This window comes from Abrus precatorius, unplaced genomic scaffold (assembly GCF_003935025.1).
Source record: "Abrus precatorius isolate BTA unplaced genomic scaffold, Abrus_2018 Scaffold4, whole genome shotgun sequence".
Taxonomy (NCBI): Eukaryota; Viridiplantae; Streptophyta; class Magnoliopsida; order Fabales; family Fabaceae; genus Abrus; species Abrus precatorius.
In genome coordinates this window covers 19,864,243-19,887,834 of record NW_020874384.1, presented here as the reverse complement: position 1 = coordinate 19,887,834, position 23,592 = coordinate 19,864,243, and the positions used below count along the sequence as shown (strand labels likewise).

At 30.2% G+C, this 23,592-nt stretch overlaps 2 protein-coding genes across 3 annotated transcripts; both read left to right on the top strand.

The window, feature by feature from the left end:
- Window positions 1-1,306: 1,306 nt before the first annotated feature.
- Window positions 1,307-7,119, top strand: LOC113865337 (transcription initiation factor IIF subunit beta). 2 transcript variants are annotated; one of them, XM_027499811.1, is made up of 6 exons: window positions 1,307-1,544; window positions 3,115-3,223; window positions 5,703-5,836; window positions 5,936-6,010; window positions 6,357-6,506; window positions 6,637-7,119. In XM_027499811.1, the coding sequence occupies exons 1-6, from the start codon at window positions 1,347-1,349 to the stop codon at window positions 6,754-6,756; spliced, it is 786 nt and encodes a 261-aa protein (XP_027355612.1). In that variant the 5' UTR covers window positions 1,307-1,346; the 3' UTR covers window positions 6,757-7,119. The 2 variants fall into 2 exon arrangements, with proteins under 2 accessions (XP_027355612.1, XP_027355613.1); XM_027499812.1 differs by having other exon boundaries at window positions 1,309-1,538; window positions 6,366-6,506; window positions 6,637-7,088.
- Window positions 7,120-19,162: 12,043 nt separating this feature from the next.
- Window positions 19,163-22,563, top strand: LOC113864320 (protein WALLS ARE THIN 1-like). Its single transcript, XM_027497912.1, has 6 exons — window positions 19,163-19,471; window positions 19,645-19,707; window positions 19,847-19,963; window positions 20,117-20,537; window positions 21,113-21,264; window positions 22,326-22,563. Exons 1-6 carry the CDS (start codon window positions 19,251-19,253, stop codon window positions 22,513-22,515), a joined length of 1,164 nt encoding a protein of 387 aa, XP_027353713.1. The 5' UTR covers window positions 19,163-19,250; the 3' UTR covers window positions 22,516-22,563.
- The last annotated feature ends 1,029 nt before the right edge of the window (window positions 22,564-23,592 follow it).

Here is a 23,592-nt window from a genome sequence, read left to right as displayed (position 1 = left end):
ATGAATCAAAATAAAGTTAAAAAATTAAATTAAATTTAACTCTTGGAGAAAAAAAAAACTAATTTTACCTATACCTTATATATCATTGTATATTTCAAATTTTATTTTCTGCTTTCTAAAAGAAAGAATAAAAATTGATTTCGAATAAATTTGAATCTATAACCAAACTGATTGAATGTGGATGTAAAAAAACTTTGTTTCAAAAATTTTTTCCTTTACAAAAAGTTTCAATTTATGAACATCACTATGCCAATAATTTAGTAGATAACTACTTAAGTTGGGATTCAATTAAATATTTTCCTTTTTCTGCAAACCTTTCACTTTTACAACAACAATATTTGAATCAAAAGGATTTTACTCCACTCCAACGCTCCAAACCAAACAAAAAGTTAGAAAAGCTTGTTCCCGTTGTTTAATTATAGTAGATTAAGGTCATGATATGTTTTTAAATTAATATACTCTCTTTTTATTCTATCCACAGTGTAGTCAACCAGAAAGCCATACAAACCACATTCACTCTGTTGACATTGGGTGGTTTATGATTGTATTCAGATTCTAAGCAGTTCTTAACAAATTAATAACAACTAAAATAAGGATTTGTTTCATAGTTTTTGTAATTTTCAAACAAATAGTTATAGAGATCACAGTGTTTTTTTTTCCTATATGTAATTATCACTTAAAAAATAAAAAATGTACATAGACATAATTTATTTTCACAGCCTTTTTTTTGTTAATGAAAAATAATATTTGAGAAATATTTATTTATTTATTTTTGTATGTTTCATAGTGATACGCAATTTTTGTTTACACTAGTAATATTCATAAAGAGGGCTAAGGTCTTGTGATAATCAATAAAAATATTTCAAAAATTAATATTTTTTGTATGCTTAGTTAGTAATATATTTGAATTGTACTTATAAATATTAATAAAAAGAAGCATACAAATTTAAATAATAATTTTTAAAAGAAAAATATATAAAACATGAAATACTTGATGCAAGAAAAGACTCGTAATTTATTCAAAAAAGAATATTAGACGTATTTTCATTTAATGTAAAATTTTCATATTTTTAATATAAATATTATGTCATTGACATTGAATGTTTTTCTACTGTATTGTTACAATCTCACTATTAGTACATTATTGTTATTGAAAAAAATAAAACATTGCCAAACTTTTGGGCCGACACACATGGTTTCAATATTGGGTATCTATCTTGTTTAGGCCCAGAGAGGAATTTTATTTGGAGAAAGTGGAAACGAAGTCAAATAAAATTGACTTGGGGCGAAGGGTGTTTTCACTTTCAGACACGAGCGCAGTGTGTGTGTGTGTGAGAGAGAGAGAGATGGACGAGGAGAACGGTTACGGTGGAGGTAGCAGCTCTAACTTGGAGACTTCGAAAGCAGAGAGATCGGTGTGGCTGATGAAGTGTCCTTTGGTGGTGGCTAAGTCATGGCAGACTCATCCTCCTTCTCAACCTCTGGCTAAGGTTGTTCTCTCCCTCGATCCTCTTCACCCCGAAGACGATCCCTCTGCTGTTCAGGTTTACGCTTCAACCCTAACTTCCTTTCTTCTTCATTTACTTCCATGCTATTTAGACCGACATCATCGCTCGTTAAGATTTTATCAATCTGCTCTCTTACTGCTAGTTTATTTTTTCGTACGGTATGTTTGACCTAACATGTGCTTGGAACAGCAATTTTTTTTATAGTGATTTTATTTGGAAGGTCGTAGAATGGGAATTTGTTTGTTTCTTTATTCAAATCTTTTAGACATACTTGTGTGTGCCAGTCTTACCAGAGTCGTTGGTTTCCCCTGAGAACTGCAAACCGGTTCGTCTGTGTACAGGTTGTATTTGCCTTGGGCACCAGATTAGAGTGGCCACGAAGAAAAAAAATGAGAGAGGGAGTATGAAATAATTTGTGTGTGATTGAGTGGGAGACATTTTTTTGGGGATGAGGTGAAGGTTTTTGTGGGTGAAGAATGGTGAAGGATGCATGTTTGTTGAGGAGGGTAAAAATGTTTTAGGTATGACACAATTATGGTTTGGCTTCTGTACTTGGTCCGGAGGCAAGTCTATAATCCATTATGAATCCAAGTATTCCCCTCACTTACTATATATTTGCAACTTTGATTTTAATTATAAGAGTTGACAATTTTTTCCTTATTAATTTTCCTATTTTAATTATCCTATGAAAGGGTAATAAAGTAAATTATTCATAGTTATTAATGTCGTATAGCAATTGACCCCATAAAACGCTGTGATAGAATAATAGCACATAGCATGATGTTTGCTATGTATAAGTATTATATACAAATTAAATATGTTATACTATTTAACATAAATGCTCAAAGAATAAAATATATTACTCAAAATATTAAGGGTGGAAGTTGCATTGAGAAAAGAACAGAGGACAATGAGGGTTCAAAAGCTCTAAACAGAGGTGATTCAAAGTTCAAGATAGAAAAAAGTCTTGAGGATGGGTGTCGGCAGAATACTGCATGAGATGGATAGGTGTTGGTAAAAGTGCGAGTGTTGCACAGTAGATATAAGCGTTAGGAACTGCATCCCATTAGGAATATATTTTTTAATTTTGAAAAGCAGGAGGGAATTCTTAACTTTGCCCCTAAAATCTGGTAAAAATTAATGCTATTTTGGTGGTAAAATGATTTTTTCTTATGAGCCACTCTGTATCGCTCTATGACTGCAATTTTGGTTGTGATTGTTGCCGTTACAACTGCTATTAATAAATGTTTGCTGTTGAAACTTTGTAGCAGCCCATAGTTGCTCTACACTACTACAGTGTGAGCTATTGGCGTTATTTAAGGTATTTCATACATGGAATATGATTTGCAAATCAATTCATTGTTGTCAATAATGAGTTCCATGATAAGAGAAGTGTTTTTTAAAGCAAATCAATTCCATATTTTAATGATTTCTTATTATGTAATGTTGTGTACTATTGTCCAATTGGAATTTATTGACTGTGCAAGAGGAATGAAAATAGCTTATAGAATTGTTGCCGTATAGATAAGTGCTTCTGATTACTTTCTTTTGCTTGTGTTGACGTGAGATAGTCATTGATTTTATAACGGATTCATAATTATGTCAGTTTACAATGGAAATGGCTGGCTCTGAAGCTGTGAATATGCCAAAAACTTATTCTTTGAATATGTTTAAAGACTTTGTTCCTATGTGCGTCTTCTCCGAGGCAAGCCAAGGTGAGAATTGTAATCTCAGCTTAATGTCCGTTTTAGTTTTTATCTTGCAATAGTAATTACTAATATCTAAATTATTCACTATTGGAGCTAGAGCATGATGCATCCATATTAGATACATAGTTGTCAGTGAACAAATATATAAGAGTTATCAGTGAAAAAAAAAACAGAGCTTTATCTCCTCTAGCAAACAAAACATAGCTTGAAGTAAGCGTGATCAGTGAACAAAAAAAACAAATGAGATGCTGGAAAAACTAATTAATCCGGTGAATAGAAACAAAGAGGAGACGCCAGAAAAGCTAATTAATCTGGTGAACAGAAACAAAGAAGAGACGCCAGTAAAGCTAATTTCTCCGATGAAATGGAATAGGTGAGCTGGTGAAGAGGGGAGAAAATGCTATGTTGAGGCCTCGACTTTTTGTGAGTGTGGGGAAGATGAAATTGATATATATATATATATATATATATATAGGGTTAAAACGCTGCATTTTAGAAAATTCAGAATAGGGTTTCTTGCTTTCCCAATTTTGCGTGATTGCACATGCAAACTTCTCCCTGTTCTGGCCGTGAACCCCCGCAATTGCTGTGACATGACAATTGCCCTGCAACATGGAGGCTAGCTGCGCCGCTACAGTGTGCTATTAACTACTATTATTAGATATATAAACTCTTTTAGACAATAGAATGCTTATTTTATCTTTTAATTTCTATTTTTAACTGGTCATCAATAGTAATTTCTATTTTATTAGCTAGAGCATGATACATCTGTATTTGTTTTGATGGTTATGAAATTATTTATGTTAGTGATGTATTGTTTTTTTTTTTGTAATTATCAAGATTGGAGATTAAGAGGGAGGGTCCACCCCCTTCACCTAATGTATATAATAATTTGGCAAGATTTTAGAGATAAATATTGATGCTTTTTAATTAACTAGTCGTTCAAAGTTTGAAGTATTTTTAATTTCTATAAATTATCCAAAAATTACTTTCATTTTGTCACACAAGTGCATACCATTTTTCTTATTCGCTGTGGTTCTTCATTTTTGTCAAATCTGGGTGAAAATATTTAATCAATTTGCTTTCTTTTCATATTAAGTTCTTTCTTCAAGCATTCTCGCAACACAAATTGTTAGCTTTGCCACTAGTCCCCTTAAAAGGTTAAAATGCTCCTAATAAATTTATGTTCTATAGTTTTTTAGCTTTTTAACATAAGTTCTAACTTGTTAGCTATATATGTTATTTTTTTATTATTGAGTTTAAATCTTATGAATCACTACACGGTTTGATTTGCAATTTGGAAAATAGGCTATCTGATTCGCAATTTTGAATCCTGATTTGATAACCTTGCTTCTAATACAAGTCCACCCACAGACAGCTTTTGTTTTGTCTTATATCTTTTGTCATTTATTTTTCAATCTAAAAGCATCTAGACAGCTTAATTTATAATATGTAAAGACATTGCTATCTTTCCCCCCTCCCCTTCTATTTTTTTTGGGGGTTGGGGGACTGTCGAAGGGAGTCTAAAGTGAGGTCCTACCTGGGATTAGGAGAGGAAAAAACAGAACTTGTGATTCAAAGGGTGTTTGTCAAAATATAGAAAAAAAATCCAGCAAGGAATCACACCCAGTTGTCAGCCGCATGCCATCGTGCAGTTGTCAGTTAGAAGTCAAGATTGAAGATGGACCTGAGGCAAAGTTTGAATCACAATACAGAGATGGAGAGACAAGGTTGAACAAGACAGTCGGGTTTAGCTGGGTCTAGGTATAAACCCCCCAACAACACCTCCATCCCCCCCCCCACAATGGATTTGATCCACCACTTAAATGGCAACTCAGTAGACTGTTAATTGTTAAGAGGTAGGCAATTCCATCGCTTAAACAATCTTGCTTGACAATCCTACCTTGATCTGACCAAAGTGAGTCAATGAGTGTGATCAAGATCACCATTCCCACTGAATCATGAGTAAATTGACATCATTATCTCCTTACAGTTCCAACCTCTGTTTTGCAATTTGAATAACAGAGGAGAGGAAATAGAATCTTGTTAACTGCTGCAATCAATTATGACATATAAGGGGCAATTTTTTTATTTTTTTTAAAAAGCTATTTTGCATGACATAATTGTGGCTTAATGTGATTTGAAGATATGATGATGAATGTATCTTTGACATATGACGTATGAATATGTATTAAGTTTAGAGTACTTTTTGAGTAATTAGCATCTATTATGTTTATTGGAAGTTGTTTGGCTTGATTAAATGAGTGATTTAGGATGAGAAGTGCCAGGACCATTAAGTTTCTTTGGTCTAAATAATTTGCTTTATCACGATGTTAGTTGTTACAAGTGATAACTGTGAATTTTGATATATTTAATGATTTAAAATGAATGAATAATACTTGTGTACTTAAGAGTTTTCTTTCCTGGTTATCATGATGAAGCTTAGCTGCCTTGAGATTGGTAACAACTTTTATATTTACTTTAGGTGGCAAGGTTGCAATGGAAGGGAAAGTAGAACATAAGTTTGATATGAAGCCCCATGGTGAAAACATTGAAGAGTATGGTAAACTCTGCCGTGAGAGGACAAACAAATCTATGATAAAAAATCGACAGATTCAGGTAGTTTTTTATGTTTTCTATTTAATTATCCCTTAATATTTCTTGCTTTATGTTGATGATTACATAATTGATTCTTGGTTCCGTTGATTCAACTGGAAGGTTATTGATAATGATCGTGGAGTTCTAATGAGGCCAATGCCTGGAATGATTGGTCTAATTTCATCCAACTCCAAGGTACCTTTTTCTATATAAAATATATGATCTTGTGGACAAGTTGCTCACATGCTTCTAATTGATTCTTCATCTGCTGCTTTTGCTTGTGTGAAATTTCATGCCAGTGTGGAAGTTTTACATCAATGATTAATGTAAAATATCGTGACTTCATAATTTTGTGATATAATAGCCAGAGTCGTTAGCACTATCCATGAGATGATACAATCATAAATTCATGGGAATATAATCTTGATGAAAATTCATTTAAGATGAATGATGTTTGTTCCAAGGAGAAAGTTGGATCCCTCTAATGTGTGTATGCGTAGAATAATTCTGAGGTTTTTTCTTATTCTTATGAAACTCACAGGACAAGAAGAAGACACAGCCAGTTAAGCAATCTGATACAAAGAGAACAAGAAGAGACCGAGGTGAGCTGGAGGATATAATGTTCAAGCTATTTGAAAGGCAGCCTAATTGGGCCTTGAAACAGCTTGTCCAAGAGACTGATCAACCTGCGGTATGTTTTTCTACGGTTGTTATTTTTGTGGGCGGGTGCATTGTGGGGGGGGGGGGGGGGGTGATTTTTTTTTTTCTAGCATTTTTTTTCACTTCCTAGCATGGTTATCTCCGCCCCCTTTCTTTTGCAGCAATTCTTGAAAGAGATCCTGAACGAACTGTGTGTATACAATAAAAGAGGGGCCAATCAAGGAACTTACGAACTGAAGCCTGAGTACAAGAAATCTGTTGAAGATACAAGCGCTGAATAATTGCTTTGCTATTTACTTTCTATTACCCTAACTCCGCAAGCGCTCCCAAAATAGTTGAAATTCAGACGCTTTCTCTTTGTTGAGAAGGTTGTTAAATAGGTTGATGGAAGGGAAGGATCATTTGACAACAAAATGACTAGCAAAGTATGTATTTGGAACTGTGAAGAATACTCAGTTTTTCATTATATTTTACCGATTAAATTATTAAAGATGCAGTTGTGTACATTCAAGAGGAATATCAGTTAGCTGAAAATTAATTATATGTTGCCTTGTTACGCATAGAATATCTCGGCACCCTGTACATAGAGCTATTTTGTTCTGAAGGCCTAAGGCCTATTTATATGATGCTCCTCTCCTTGTTTGTCTTTCGTGACTATTGAATATATCTGCACCCACATAATTTCCTTTTCTTTGCAAAACAATAAAAAATAAAAAAAATTCTGCTCCAAGAGCAAATAAAATTTGTGGCTTAGTTTCGTATGATTTTTTTTTTTTATATAAATGATGAAAGTAGTTTCAAATCTTTTCACCAGTTCGGAAATTCCGATGAATTTCATGCTACATCTGTACAAATTTAACCTTAAACGGTTTTAGGTGATGAATTGTTGATTAGAAATGTATTTGCCTCGTGTTTGTTTGGAATGATACAGCTATTATATGATTAAAATAAAGTTATTTTGTTCTGCTATACAACTGTGCAATTTGGTTGCACAAGAAAGGCAGAGAATATTCTAAATATGAGAAGGAAAACATGCATCAATGCACATAACCATTTAAGGATTGGTTGAAAATTTGATGGGAGTAATAAGTACTTGTAGTAGCCAGTATCCATGAAATGATTTCTACGCGATAAGGATTAAATATCCCTTTCTCAACTTTCACTGCATGGAGTTAGACTCCCATTATAATGACATGTATATTTGTAAAGAAAATTCTTAGCAATAATTTTGATTTTTTATTATTTAATAAAATTTTGTATTTATCTTGTTAAATAACCTTTTTTTAATTATATATGTGTGTAGTATGTACGTATTTTATTTTTTTTTGGTCAATTGTGTATCTATGTTAGACATATGGTTATATAGCATTTTATATATTTCCTATTAAGAAGCACCCACACTCATGACCCAAAAAGGGAAGAAGCAACATCCATCCATCATCTGTGCTTGTTTTCCTCACCTATCATGTTCATGCAATTTCATCATTCTAATTGTTATATTTTTAACAATTCCAAAATATCATTTTTTTTATACTTTTAGCTTAATTTTTGTTTTTCTAGCTGAAAAATAAGATTAAAAATATTTTTTTTTTGTTTTATTAAAATATTTTTTAAATTACAATAACAAATAAAACATAAAATAACAAAAAATGGCCTAATCAAATTTTTTATTTTTGAATCTCTTTGTTTATTTTATATAAGTTCTGGTCCGTTTCATGCAAAATATAAATGCATGCCACAAGATTTCAAAATCCATAACTGTAATTTCACAAAATGTTTATACTTTGTTTCTTACAATTAGAATTGTGTGAAATTATTTGTCAAGCATGGACAAAGAATTCAATTTTAAACATGCACACATAAGTCAAAGGTTAAAAATAAACATGGTAAAGTTAGTATGTCGTATTGTAGTAGTATGTTTCCCAAAATTTCTTTATTTTATTTCATCAATTAAGCAGAATCAATACATGTTTTCAGTTGATTGTATTTGCACATGTTTGCTTCCTAAAATTATCTAAACGGTTGAAACAAAAAGTTCTAGGTAAATAATTATGATATTTTACTCTTATAAAATTGAGGCAATACAAACCTATCTCTCTTGCATGTGTTTTGGAACACTTGTAGTTAAATATCATATTAGAAATTTGATTAATTTAGACCGAGTCAGGTAAAACTAAGTGAAAATATAATGTTTTCAATAAATTTTTAGTACAATTGCAGTTCTTTTATTCAAATTCAAGATATTTGATTAAGATAGGACAATTTCCCGTCAATTGATTTATATGCTCATATAGAAGTCATTAATATCATCAAGTTTGCAGTTTTGGCGTGCCAAGATTAGTTGAGCCTAGTTAGCAGCCTTAGGTTGCATCTGGTGAATGCATATATATCACTAAAAGTAGAGGACATGCATCAAGTGGAGTTTTGAATGTTAACACCCAAATGAGAAGAATGGTGATAGCCCTTGTGAAGCACCATTGGTCACCCCACCATGCTTCTTAATTCCGTAGTGCAATTCAACTGGGAATCTTTTTTGTCAGCTTTGAAGATTTTCGCAGCAACCTTTTTCCTGCTTCAAAGATTCCAATACTATCTCCTCAATACTAAGCAAAAAATCATTTTCAAGTAAACCTTGTATGGTGAGTGTTGGTGGGTTGGCTGTCCCAGTTTGTTTGGGACCCTTCCACCACCATAGGCTCTTTAAAGAGGATGAAAAATGGAAGACTTTGTCACTCCCATGAACGTGGATTCCCAAAGTGGCTTGCCTAATAAAAGAAGAGAGAGATATATAGAAACAGTGATCAAGGAAACATTTTGATTGGAGAATTGTCGTTATGTGACAATATTGTCAATTGTCAATGGTCCCTGCCCGCGCTGCCCTGCCCATTGAAGACATTCTTTGCATGCATGAATAAATATCATTGCAAGATAAGAGTACTCATCTTTCATAAATCATGACTTTGTGCCACTTAATTATGCATCATGGGCCCGTTTTATTCTACTTACCAGATATCTTGAAAACTTATAAAATTACAACTTTAAAATAAGTTTATCCAAGTTAATTTTGGATAAATAACTCTATCTTAAATAAACTATAATGAGATTTTATTCATGAAAAATGATATAATTTTTTATATTTTAATTTTATTATTTATTTATGATAAAATTATTTCTCTCATAAAATAACGTGACATAAAAAAATGTCTTGTATAATTTGGAGGATTTAAAAATATTTTTTGAATTAAATGCTTTAAGTTTAAAGCAAAAGTATTTATCAAAATTAGTTGGTTAAGATATTTTAAAATTTTTGACAAATTAATTTATCAATTTTTCACTGAAGTTTTCCAAATATTTTAAATTAATTTACATTTTAAACAAATTTTTTATCAAAAAATTTGTTGAAAATCTATAACTATATTTTTAATTTACCATTCTCATTTTAATGTCATCCGTTCGACATGTCTTGACGTCTAGCAGTAATTTACATAATCAGTTCTATTTTTATTTTAATAATTTTGAGTTAAAAATTTTTAACATATTTTTTTTCAGAGAAAGCAAGAGACTAAAAATAAATAAAATTTATTTATTTTTATTGTTTTTTAATAAAATAATTTTTATTTTATTTTTAAGATGATAGTGCATAAGTAAATTTATCATTTTATACAATAAATTTCTTTTCTCTCCATCAGCTGAGAAGAGTTTTCATACATCTTTCAATAATTAAATAATTTTTTATTTAATATTTTTTATATTTATTTATACATATTAAAATGAATAGTTTTATCTTAAATTTTTTAATGTGATAGCTATTTTTATACTAAAATTAAAAATTAATTTACTAATTTATTTGTTTTTAATCAGTTAAAAAAATTATTTTTATGATCAATATTCAAAATCATGCATTTTATGTGAATAAAACAAAATTAAATAACTAAAATTACATGCGTGTGCATGTATGTGCTATTTATTAAATAATTTTATTTTGAAATTTGCAAAATACATAAAATAAAAAATTGATGAAAGTGTTTTGAAAATATAATATTTATTAAAATAAAATGTTAGATAATAAGTAATTATATCTTAATTTGAATAAAATAATATTATATTTATTATTTATAAATTAATAATTCAACATAAATTGAGAAAGATGACTATTTTTTATAACACAAGAATAATTTTAATATTTTAATAATCTTAAAAATCTTGATAAAAATATTATTTTTTATTTTTAAATAATAAATATATTTTTTCTTCAAAATTATATAATTTTAGTTAGTTTCACCGTCTTTCTGGCCATCTCAATCTTTCCTACGGCTTTGTCTTCTGCCACAAACACTGTCACAAATCAATGGTTCATAATTTAATTACATTTTATATGAAATATTAAATATGATAAAAATTTAAGAAATAATAAATAATTATTTAACAAATAATTAGTCTCTAAAAAAGGTTATGTGTTAAAGATACAAGTATCCTGTTTCACGCTATTAGGCAAAACTAAATTTGTGAAAGATCCCTTGATTAATTTAAGTGGTGAAAGAGTTCACATTGGTGAAATTTTTAGTAGTTCATTTTAAAACAGAATAAAAAAGTAGGATAAATTAATATCATATTATATTTAAAATAAGATCCTACACTTAATTGACGTTGAATTTTTTAAAAAATATATGTAAATAAATATCACCGTACAAGATTTTAGAATAAGTTGCAAAATAATTTTTAATATTTATTTTCATAAGACATATTTAAAAGCTTATTGATTATGTTTATATCTTAAACTAATAAATATTTAATAAGTTATTTTGATGTGACAAGAATGAAGTTTGGTATTAATCCCTATTAGTAGAATCAAACTATTGAAGGTAAAATGACTATAAACAAGGAAATGGCAAGACTTGGAAAAGGGATTTTTGTCCAGATTGGTATGGGAGACATCAACTCCTGCTGTAATCATCACGAAGGATGGTATGGTCAAAAAGGGTAAGTTGAAAATAATTAGCACCAAATCACATCACATAATGTTGTTTTTTCTTTTTACATTATGGTCTTCCTACACACGCAACTTAGTAGCAAGTTTTTACGTGGAGGTGCTATCTGATGAGATGCACCATCCACTTATAAGAAAGAATAACAGTGTGAAACTTATTAGATTCACCTAAAAGAATGTAGTATAGGTCCTTTTTTATGCATGCATCAGTGTAAGTGTCCTGAATGGACTAACCCTTTTAAGCCAAGTCCATCTGAAAAAAAGCATACAAAAATCTCTAGCTAGTTTCATGTTTGATGAGGATTAATAAGATTTTGAGAAATTTTATAGTTTTTTTTATTATTTAACTTTCCTAAAAATGATTTAATTATTATTGATTATCATTAAAATGTTTGACAGTTTATAATTAATTTTTATGAATTTTTTTATATATATATATCAAAAGAGAAAAAAATTATTTTTACTTATTCAAGAATTAATATTTTTAAAAAAATATTATCTTTCATCAAAAGTAGAAGATATTATTTTTCATGTTACTTTCATAAAAGTATCAAATAATTGAAAATATCAAATATTACCTTCATTTATTTCTAACCAGCTGAGCCAAAGCATACAAGCAGGAGGAGAGATATGTGCAATCCAAACTCCAAAAAATGGAAACCGGTTGGTAAGGTTTCGTTGCGAACTCTCACAACTTGACTTCATTTTTCAAAAAGATTGCTATTTGAATACAAAATTAGATATTTGATTAATGATATAAGTTGCTGTTGTTATTATTATTATAACAACAAATACTCTTTTAATTTATACATAAATTATGTAAATAAATTTTAAAATTTTATTGAAATATAATTTATCACTTTATAATAATATTTATTTTGCATAAAAAGCTTATACAATTTCAACTCTGTACATTTCATCTTTTATAGTTTTAATTTGCTCTTAAATAATTAAAACTATACACTTTATATATGAATGTTATATTAAAATCAAATTTTAAACTTTTTTACCAACAAAAGTTAATATAGTCTTCATCAAAATATTTATTATTCAATAATAAAAATAAACTATTGTAAATTATTTTAATATTATTGTATTGTAAATATTTTAAAATAATCTATTTGCAAGAAATACTAATAATATCATTAATGTTTGTCAAATCAATTTCACTTAGACACACAATGTTCCTCATTGATTCAAATAAATTTTGAAAAATTTTAAAAGATAATTTCTTAATTTTAAAAGCATATATTTTTTCTAAATTTTAAAAAAAATCAATTATTATAATTTTTACTTTTAAAACTTTCCCTTCAAAAAAAAAAGGCTCAGAAAACGTGAAATACAATGGGTTTTAATAAAAAGACAAAAGATGGCCACTTTAGAGTTTGGGCTTGGCTAAAATCTAACTCTTCAATTATATATATATATATTTGTTATTATAAAAAGTGAAATACATTAATAATCATCATTAAATTAAAATAAAAAATAAAAAATTTAAATTTAATATTACTACTTTATTATTTACTTTTTTTAATAATTATTATTAATGTTTTTCACCTTACACTTCTGACTTAAAATGTCTCTTATATATATATATATATATATATAATTTTTATTATTTTAACTTTTAGCGTAACTTTAAACTATCTTTGGTTGATGGGTTTCCAAAGCTAAAAGTTTTGCTTTCACCTATAAATAAAGGGTTTCAATGCCTAAACTATTAAAAATTATACTGTATATAATATTATATATAATTATATTTTATATGTACATGAAAAATATATCTTTAAAGGAAGCACCTAAAAATATTTTCTCTAGGTGTTAAAAAAAATATTTCCAATAACTAAATCTATCCATCGATTCACATAGATATATCAATCCATGACAAGGAACATACTACTCTATAACTCTAATATCAATACGATCAAAGTGATTGACGCAGAACCTTTGCTAAAATATTACAATTGAGGTTTTCTTTTAGGCTTTTCTGCTGGGCATTCCCTTTCAAATCTCTATCCACCTACAAAGGTTCAATGTTTGTGCCATCTCTTTATTGCATCTACCACAAAAAATAAACATCACAAGGATTTGGCATTATTGATTTTTATGAAGTATACATATCCCAAGTTACTAATGCGAACCATTCCTTTGGAAAGATAATATTTTCACTCAAGCATTATTGACCTACCACGCACCACTGAGGTCTGAATGAGAGATACCCAGTGTCAGTCTGTGATTGACTCATGTCTACCCAATCAAAAGCATGAAGCTAGTAAGGTGTAATATCGAAGATCCAAGAGGCTCAACTTTGCATGCAAATGAGATATAATCCCTACCAGAACTAATATTGAAGATGACTTAACATAAGTGACCAATATGACAAAGATAAAAGTGCACATGCTAATTAGTGGGAACTAAGCAATGAATGCAACCGTGGAAAGCACATCAAGTTTGGTTCTCGTTGTGTCAAAACTCACACCTTTCAACATCAGGTTCGGGCATGGGGAGGAATAGCGTCCCTCCGATTAATTCAACTGGTAATTGATTTGATTCCATTCTCGATTCCCTTTTTTTCAACATTTTAATCATCGTTCGTTTAGCATTGTATCATACAAACTTCTTCAACCAACCAACAATTCACAGTTGGAGGATATTATGCGTTTCATATAACATTATTATTATGTGCTAATAATTCATATTAATTCACTGCATGCTGCACCACTTTCATTATTAAGTTGGCATAAACTATCTGCCTTATAAAGAAAGCTAACCTTAATTAATTTTCATTATTATTTTTACTCAATTCCACTTTTTCCATTTAATTTGATTTATTTGAAAATTTGATCTCTTAATACTTTTAATGTCAATTATATCTCTTTATATATAAAATTAAGCAAACGGAGTTTTCTCGTCATTTTTTGTAATTATTTAAAGCATTTAATTTCTCATTTTTACTTAATAGCACTACAAATTTTTCATATACAATTTCATATCATATATAATTTTTTACTAAATTTTCAATTTCTAAACCTTTAAAGTTATTTTATTACAAATTCTTAAATATTTAAATAGAAATTAATTATTTATGGGCTCTAGATGAAAAATTGACAAAAGAATCAAATTTTCATAATCTTAAAAATAGACATTTTTTATTGACTCAAAAAAATTAAAAGACTAAATTTTATATAATTCAAACTAGAAAAATGAAAGCATAATTTTTTAAAAAGAAAAAATAGAGGGACCCTTAAGACAGTATAAAACAGGAAAGAGAACACAAGACTATTGGGAGGAAAAAAAAATAAAAATGACGCTATGCTGTTTTAACTTTGGCAATTATAAGGTGTTTAACTTTCAAATGTTTGTCAAATATGTCGCCTATTTAATTTACTAAAAAAACAATAAAAGGAGATAGATTTATTTTTAAAATTGGCGCAATATCGGCAGTTATGATTAGAGGAAATTATGAAGTTGTCTTCACTCCGTGATATAACATATTTTGAGTTAGGTTCAGAAAACAATTCACTAGATAATTGTCAAATAGTAAAAGTTTAAGTGTATTTAAAAAGTATGATGTTATTTGTTAACTAAATTATTTACAATTTAACCTTAATAAAAAATAAGTGAAAAGAAAAATGCTAACACTTTGACATGAGTAAAAACCAAGGTGAACTGAGGGTGCCATTTTACCTGAAAAAAGGTCGAATACATTTGTTGATTTTTCAAAATTTTCCTTAGATTCTTGGAAATACCATTAGATCCTTAGTCCCTAAAAAATTGAAATCATTGTACGATGACTCCAGCAGAAAATTCATACAAATGCTTTGCACTAATAGTAATTAAGCAAGACCATCGTAACAGTAGACAACACGTTTATATCTCACTATTAAATTGGCATGAACCAAGCAATTCACTAGGAAAAAAATAAGAATGAGCAATTATACATATTTGTGTTTTGCGCAATTGCGCTTGATTAATGATTATCTAAATACCCATTTAACTCCCCACTTGTATAAATAGTTGCATGTAATTAATTGCATCGCGCCTATAATTAACAATTATTTTATTCTTCATTGTAAAAATTGAAAAAAAAAAGTTGAATTGTTACATGGTTCTAAAATGTCATATCGTCGTTTTTTTTATATATATAAAAATAGTACTAATACATTAATATGCTTATATTATTTTCATTGAGTAGTCAAATTAAGGTACTTTTTTAGCTGGTTGCTTAAATATGTTTGTTTCTTGATTACGTGTATAAAATGTAATTTATTAAAAAGATAAAGCTCGTTTATATAGTCTTATCTTTCGAATGAATAAATTTGTACTAGTTGGATTAAAGAATACCTTGGATTTGCATGAAAAAACCAACGGTACTTTTAGGCTTATTTTATGTTGATTGAGATTAATTTTTAAGAATGCGACTCTTAATTCATTCAAGTACTTCCCGCAATAAATCTCCATATTGAACCCAGAAACGAAGTTAGACATTTTCTTCTTTAAAGTCTTACCACTTCTTAGCATGTGTTTTGAGGGATATACATTTTGGAGTGAACTAATATTCTTTAGTTGGATGCGAATGATTATTATTATTATTATTGGTGTTAAGACAAAGTATTAATAAAGAAGTCTCACGTTAAATAAAGATAAAAAAATTTAAGTAACAATAATTCCTAATTTAATAATTTTAAAACTTTTAAATTAAGTGCAATGTCTAAGTTTACTCAAAGTTATTTGTGACTCATTGATAAAAATTTCCTTTCTAAGTTCGATTAAGTATCCCTTATCAATTATTTATTAAAATTGCTTTTTTTAAGCACTCAATTAATAATTTTTATATATTTCCACTTTTGTTTTTAGTTTTTTTATGTCTCTCATTTTTTATCAATCATTTATTATTATATATATGTTATTTTATTTTTATCTCTAGCTCTTTCTCTTTCACTTATTGTCGATTGTTTCCTTCATTAATTAGCAGCAACATTTTCCTAAATTTAGAAGTTATACAGTATTAAATGTTTAATTCACTCCTTCTCTCTTTTCGTTCATTCATTTTTTTTTTTAAGTTGTGATATGCCACACCTATGGTGGCACCTACCAACCTTGCAAAGCATCGAATTGGCCTACAAAAATTATAGAATAGTCGGGTGGTACGGATTTGGACCACAACAGTTACTGCTAATTAATTTGCCACTTGTACTCAGTGCACATGTAGTGTTGGCGTCACTCTTTACAAATCAATCCTTGCAAGTTACACTTTTGCATTGTTTCTAGTTTTTCTTTTATGCTGTGAATCCCTGCTAGTTTCATGCATATGAGCTTTAATTCCACAACATTATTTCTAAGTACCACTCCAAAAGGACTAGAAAAAGAGACATGGAGAGTTTCAACTCTCATCTTATAGAAAAGATATATAAATAGAATTTAACTAGAATATGTCAATATAATTTTTTTAAATTGTCATTTAATTATGTATTATTATATTAATAAGTATCATTGTTAATTTTTTTTATATTGATGATACATCAAAATCATATAAATATTATTTAGTACTATATATTTGAACAGAAAAAAAAATAACACCAAACCAAAGGTAAAAGCCGAACCCGTCCTTAATTAATTTCTTCTTTCATATATATTTTTTTGAAAAAAAAGGAACAAAGTGAACAATGAAAATGGGATCATGTTCAAAACGCCGCTTCTCTACTAATATTGCACATTGCACTAAAGTAATAGCGCAACTCAATAATGGTTATCCACAACCACAGCTAAAGTGAGATTGCTTAAGGCAGTGTTGGAACAAATAATAAATAATTTAATTAAATATTTATTTGTTAAATTTATATCATACAAAGATTTATAGCATAATTTTTATTGAAAAAATAAAATTTGTATTATAAATTTCTTTAGAGACTCGCAGGCATGCAAATAATAATAATATATAATAATAATTTTAATGTCCATTGAGTTGAGGAAGAGAATATGGTGGAAATTGGTGGCAGAGAGGAGTGAAAGGAAATGGTGAAGGAGGTGATGTGAAGATTCTCTCGTGCACACAAAATCTGAAGTTTAGCTGTCAGGTGTGTACTTATGCAAGGCAAAAGGAGAGGAAGTTCGTGGAAACGTAATTAAGACCCCCAACTGGCTTGGTCAGGGTGGTACCGACCGGTTCATGCAGGCCGGGTCAGACCCACTGTTCCCCTTCATCTTAATTTCCTCCACTCAGCTTTTCTCATATAATGCAATTAGTAGTAAAGCATGGTTGTCAGATACGTATATATTTTTTATTTATTTATTTGTTTCAAAAGATCAATTGGTGTAAGGTGGTCAAACGAGAGTCCAAAATTAGGCAAATCTTCTTCTATGAACTAAGCAAAACATCACAACAAGTACTTGCCACCACAACTTATATCTAAAGTTAACAGTGGTTTCTTTAAGACGTGCACTTTTTTTACTATCAATTAAAAATCTATGAGAATTGTTAAATTATCTAGTTATTGTTTATAATATTGTAAAATTTAAATAATAATAAAGAATATATTAAAGATACGTGTTTAGAATTGTATTGCTATTATTTTTCATCACTAACATCACTTCTCTCTTCCTAACTAACGTAAAATGTCGTCACTCACACCTTAAATTTCCAACAAAATTAAAGATTTACCGTAAATCCCATCTAGGCTTACCCTTTAAAAGTTTGAAAGGTGGTCGCATTTTAAAAGGGTTAGGAGGGGGCATTGTGTCTGGTAAAAGCGAAGAGGTTCATTCCAGCAACCAATCCGCATATTATGCTAACTTTGGGGAGTGGGAACCTGAGTGGGAACACTACATTTGAATCCATTTCATCATAGCTGCATATATATATACATGGTACGGCTTTGTGAAATTTTTAAAGTGAGTACAAGAAAAAGAAGGTAGCAGAAAACTATAGTATATTTTAGAGACTAGTCATCGTATACAAAAATAACAGCATATTTATGTTATACTCTGTAATAACTTATAATAATTGAATAGGAAAAAGAGGCAGTAGAGGAGTGCAGGGTGGGGGAGTGTGGTGGGGTAAAGGCTTTCATGGGGATGAGAGCGCATGGGGCATCCACCACTCCACTCGTGCGCGCTATCTATCAATGGCGGCTCGGCCATTGCTCAACTATCATCATTATTGGCATGGTGTCAAAGCCAAACCAGGTTAATTACACGGTATAATATACAGTTTTATTATTCACGTTAATAAATAAAAAAAAATGGTACTTTTTTTTATTTATAAACTGCATATTAATATATTAAATTTTATAATATTGTTACTTTCAATCAAAACTTATTATACATAAATAAAATTTTATCGTATATCATTAAATTCATGAGTTAGAAAAACCGTATAATGTTTTATCATTCTTTAATTTCTGGCTCGCTCAAACACACACCTGACAACAACCTGATGATCACTCTCTATAGCTTGATTTATTTTTTTTACAATTTTATAAGTTAAATTATAATCAAAGTGCGGTGGGGATTGTCTTGTCAGCGAAGGAGGGTGGAATAGCAAAGAATGTGGGAGACAACCAAAAACATTTGAAGGCTACCAACAGTTGACATAACGCCTTTTTAGGGTGATTGTGGGGTCACACCTATTCAATTGCTTCAATACTCTACTACTCTTCCCCACTCCCTCGAACTCTATATTTATATCCTCACTCTTGCACCTCCTCTTCACCACTTTAATACTAACCAAGACTAGCATCTAGCTAGACCTCAATTATTCGGTTAGGTAATACTAGTTCTTGTTGTTCAATGGCTGATTCAGGCTCAGCCTCTTCTGAGAGAATGTGGTGCTCCATCCCTGAAAGAATTCAGCTGCATGCGGCCATGTTGGCCCTGCAGTTTGGCTATGCTGGCTTCCATGTGGTCTCAAGAGCTGCCCTTAACATGGGCATTAGCAAACTTGTTTTCCCAGTCTACCGCAACATTATTGCTTTTCTTCTTCTCGTTCCTTTTGCCTACTTCTTGGAAAAGTTAGTGCTCCTCTAACAAATCAACTCCTTAATATTAATTATTCCCATTTCCTTATATACAAATACACACATAAGTGCACAAAATACTGCAATTAAATCTTTTCAGTTACAGTCTTTAATCAATGTTCTGTCTCTCTCAGCAATGTCTATTATTTTTTTTTTCTTTTGTCCAGGAAGGAGAGACCTGCCCTTACCTTAAAACTCCTCTTAAACTTCTTTCTTCTGGCGCTTGTCGGGTACGTAAAATTGTTACACCATGTACATTTAATTAACTAATTAAAAAAAAAAACTCAAGGGAAACATTATATCATTGTTTTCCTTTTAAAAAAAGGTTGAAGGATTAAATTTACTTAATATTTTGCATCAATCACACAGGATTACAGCCAACCAAGGTTTCTACTTGCTTGGCTTGGACAACACATCCCCAACCTTTGCATCAGCCATTCAGAACTCAGTCCCAGCCATTACATTTCTCATGGCAGCCATACTGAGGCAAGCCCTTAAAATCTTGATTAATTAATTAATTGTTGTTAATTAAGTTATTGCACCAGCACCCAGCAGGCACACGAATACACAACATTAATCTGGATATGCTTATATACACAATATTTATTTATATACAATTACAATTACAATTAATTTCAGGATAGAGCAAGTGCGGCTGAGGAGAAAGGATGGGATAGCAAAGGTGGCAGGAACGGTATTCTGTGTGGCTGGGGCAACGGTGATTACACTTTACAAGGGTCCAACAATATATAGTCCAACTCCACCTCTAAACAGCAATGAAGAAGTAGTATTTGACTTTAGCACACTCTCGCTGGGCGATGCAAAGGGCAAGAACTGGACCCTTGGTTGCCTCTACCTGATAGGGCATTGCTTGTCTTGGTCTGGTTGGCTTGTGTTGCAAGCACCTGTCCTCAAGAAGTACCCTGCTCGCCTCTCTGTCACTTCCTATACATGCTTCTTTGGACTCCTCCAATTCCTTGTCATTGCTTTGATCGTTGAAAGAGATTCTCAAGCTTGGATTTTCCAATCTGGTAGTGAAGTTTTCACTATTTTCTATGCGGTCAGTAACTTCTACCTAACTACTCATATAATAGTACTGTCATATTTCACTCAACCTTGTAATCCATATTGATTGGTTTGTCCTTTTTTATTTTCCACTTACTTGTCTTTGAGACAGGGTTTGATGTAATTCTTTTAAAGTTTTTATTTTCTTTAAAAGTAAAGATTCATTGATTTTTAGACTTTTTGTTCATAAAAATATTTTTTAATAATTTTATAAAATTATATTTAGTTGGACATTCACTTTTAAAGAGGAAAAAAAAAAAAAGGAGTACCTGAAAAATCTCTGCAATTTTGAGTATATAATACTCTATATATTATTACGATAATTTTAGAGTAAAATCTAAAGCGCGTAAGAATTATTAATATGCAAAAATCTCCTCATGAAAGCCATAACTTGACGTTTCCAGCTTAATTCTATATAGTTGAGTTAATGAGTTTGAGTTGTGATATGATGAATTATTCTAGAGTACTATTTATGCAATAATTTCTGGAGAGATAATATAATGGTGGGTGCGTGTGTGTATTAGTGTTTATGTATATATTTTAATGTATTAATTTTAATATACATTGCAGGGAGTGGTGGCATCCGGAATTGCCTTCGCTGTACAGATATGGTGCATCGATAGAGGTGGTCCTGTGTTCGTTGCCGTGTATCAACCTGTTCAAACTCTTGTTGTCGCTATTATGGCTTCCATTGCTTTAGGCGAAGAGTTCTACTTAGGCGGGTGTGTCCAAGCTTGCTTTTCCTCTTCATTTTCTTGATTTTTGTTGTTTAAAATAATTCCTTCGTTCATATTTGCCATCTGCCTTTTCCTTTAACTTTTAAAGCACATAGGTTAAGAAAAATGTTCAATCACATTTAGAAAGGAATACCTATCGTAAGAAAAAGATAGAGATGCAGAGAATGTAATAAAAGTAACAAGTAGTATGATGAAAAAAAAATAGAGATAGTTTAAGAATAAACAAAGTATATAAATTATAATTAAGTATTTAATTTAATATTCTTTTATCAATATTAAATTTTATTAATCTAATATTCATTTAAAGTATACTACACTTTTAAAATATAAATGCATATTAATTATATATTTATATGTATATATATATATATATATATATTTAAGAATCTCTAATTCATTTAAAATTTAAAATTATAAAAGATTCTTAAGCATAATAATTTTGATGAAAATATCTCTTGAAAAAAATATAATCTTCATCTGTGTATATTTGTGCGCATGAGCATCTAAGAAGAAGAGAGATATGAAAAAACGTGATAATTAAGTAATATGATGAAAAATATAAAAAAAAATTAAGGCATGAAAAAATGATGGTGTATAATTTTTCTGTGCTTGACAACTTTGACCGTCCACGTATATGTAGAAGTAATAATATTGAGTCCGAAATGACGACCAAAAGCATCCAATAGATGAGGGGTACTTTTGGTTCACGACTTGCAAAACGACAAATGAAACCCATTAAACAACAAGTAAGCTAGAGCTAAGGCATGGTTTGACCCTTCAGTGACAACTGACTCAACTGAGAAAAGGCTAAGAAATACGAATGAACAACTTTTAAAGATTCCCCGTTCCAGAGGGTTATTTAAAGTGCTTTAAAATTTATCATAGGATGTTGAATGGAAGGTGCGGTGTCTTGTGTTTCTTTATCTTGTTTGCCTTTTGCTTTTTTTCAATGTACATTCTTTATTACTAAAAGAGAAAAGTTACTTCTAATTTGATTGATAATTTTTTGGGTGTGGATGCGATTATGATAATTTGTGATGTTATAGGATCATTGGGGCAGTGTTGATCGTTGTGGGACTTTACCTAGTCTTGTGGGGTAAAAGTGAAGAGAAGAAGTTTGCAAAGGAACAAGTTGCAATTACATCCACTCCGGAGCATAGCAACATAAGGACCGCAAGCCATGCCAAAACATCACTTAATCAACCTCTTCTCCCTTCATCAACGGAAAATGTGTGATCAAGAAAACTCCAACTTCAAGCTGGTGAAGCATTTTCTCGGAGAGAGAGGAGAAAAAAAGAAGACAATGATACCAGTTATACATTACTACTACTTTATGTCAGGAAGTTTGTGTGTGTATGAAGGGGTTTTCATCTTCTTCTTTTTGGGTTAATTCAAATGCTTTCTTACTAGGACTCTTTAGAATGAGGTTTTTAATTTATGGGAATGATTACAATGATGGATGTCACGTAAAAGTGAGCTTAGACACTGCAATCCCATATGCTTTATATGTTAATTAATGGTTTGATTTACGGAAGGAGGTCGATTAATAATTTAATTAAGCTATATGGTCACTGTCTCAAAGGTAATGCTAGAGATCATCATGACATAGACGGAAAGGTCACAGAGACCCACACAATTTCTCAGACGTGAACACTCCACTTGTTTCAAAAGCTAGCTAAGCATGAAGATTTTGATAAGCCATAATTGTTCACCCTCAAACGGAATAATCATTTCGGTTGGAATTAATCAATATCTCTAATTTCTCATCATTGCCTAACTTTAACAACTATTCGTAAGTGAGGTGAATGCTGGCATAATCCGAAGCACAGATAACTAAAAGCTCTACTGGGCGTTAGAAAGGATCTTCAACATATATATAAGGCAGATTTGAAGCATAAGTGTGCAGTGTGCATTAGCAATGGCCGACAGTGCGTGATTGTTCTTTTTGCAAGCTAATTCGCATATAGACAAGTAAGTTTAAGAAAAAATTATGAAGATTTTATAAAAATAGTCTATACTTTTTATAATTTATTTTAATGAATTTTTTAACATGACTTATTAAATTATATTTTTAAGAAACTTGATGATTAATTTGAATATAATAGAAAATTATTGAGTAAGTATTTAGATAACTAGTTATCCAAATACGTCTTAGATCTAATAATCATATCAATCGCGTCATCTTGACGCACGTTGGCATAACAGCTCTACATCGTCTCCATTATGTCGATAGCATGCATATAAGAAGACATAGATAGAAACCTGACAAGCAGCTAAGGGCAAAGAAATAAAATGCATAATGGTTTAGAAGAT

What these genes read in the sequence shown, in the direction of transcription:
- LOC113865337 (XM_027499811.1), top strand. Translation starts at nt 1,347, where the DNA reads ATGGACGAGGAGAACGGTTACGGTGGAGGTAGCAGCTCTAACTTGGAG. An exon ending in ACGATCCCTCTGCTGTTCAG is followed by an intron (nt 1,545 to 3,114) that starts GTTTACGCTTCA and finishes TAATTATGTCAG; the next exon opens with TTTACAATGGAAATGGCTGG. An exon ending in AAGAGACTGATCAACCTGCG is followed by an intron (nt 6,507 to 6,636) that starts GTATGTTTTTCT and finishes TTTCTTTTGCAG; the next exon opens with CAATTCTTGAAAGAGATCCT.
- LOC113864320 (XM_027497912.1), top strand. Translation starts at nt 19,251, where the DNA reads ATGGCTGATTCAGGCTCAGCCTCTTCTGAGAGAATGTGGTGCTCCATC. An exon ending in TTTGCCTACTTCTTGGAAAA is followed by an intron (nt 19,472 to 19,644) that starts GTTAGTGCTCCT and finishes TCTTTTGTCCAG; the next exon opens with GAAGGAGAGACCTGCCCTTA. An exon ending in GAAGAGTTCTACTTAGGCGG is followed by an intron (nt 21,265 to 22,325) that starts GTGTGTCCAAGC and finishes GTGATGTTATAG; the next exon opens with GATCATTGGGGCAGTGTTGA.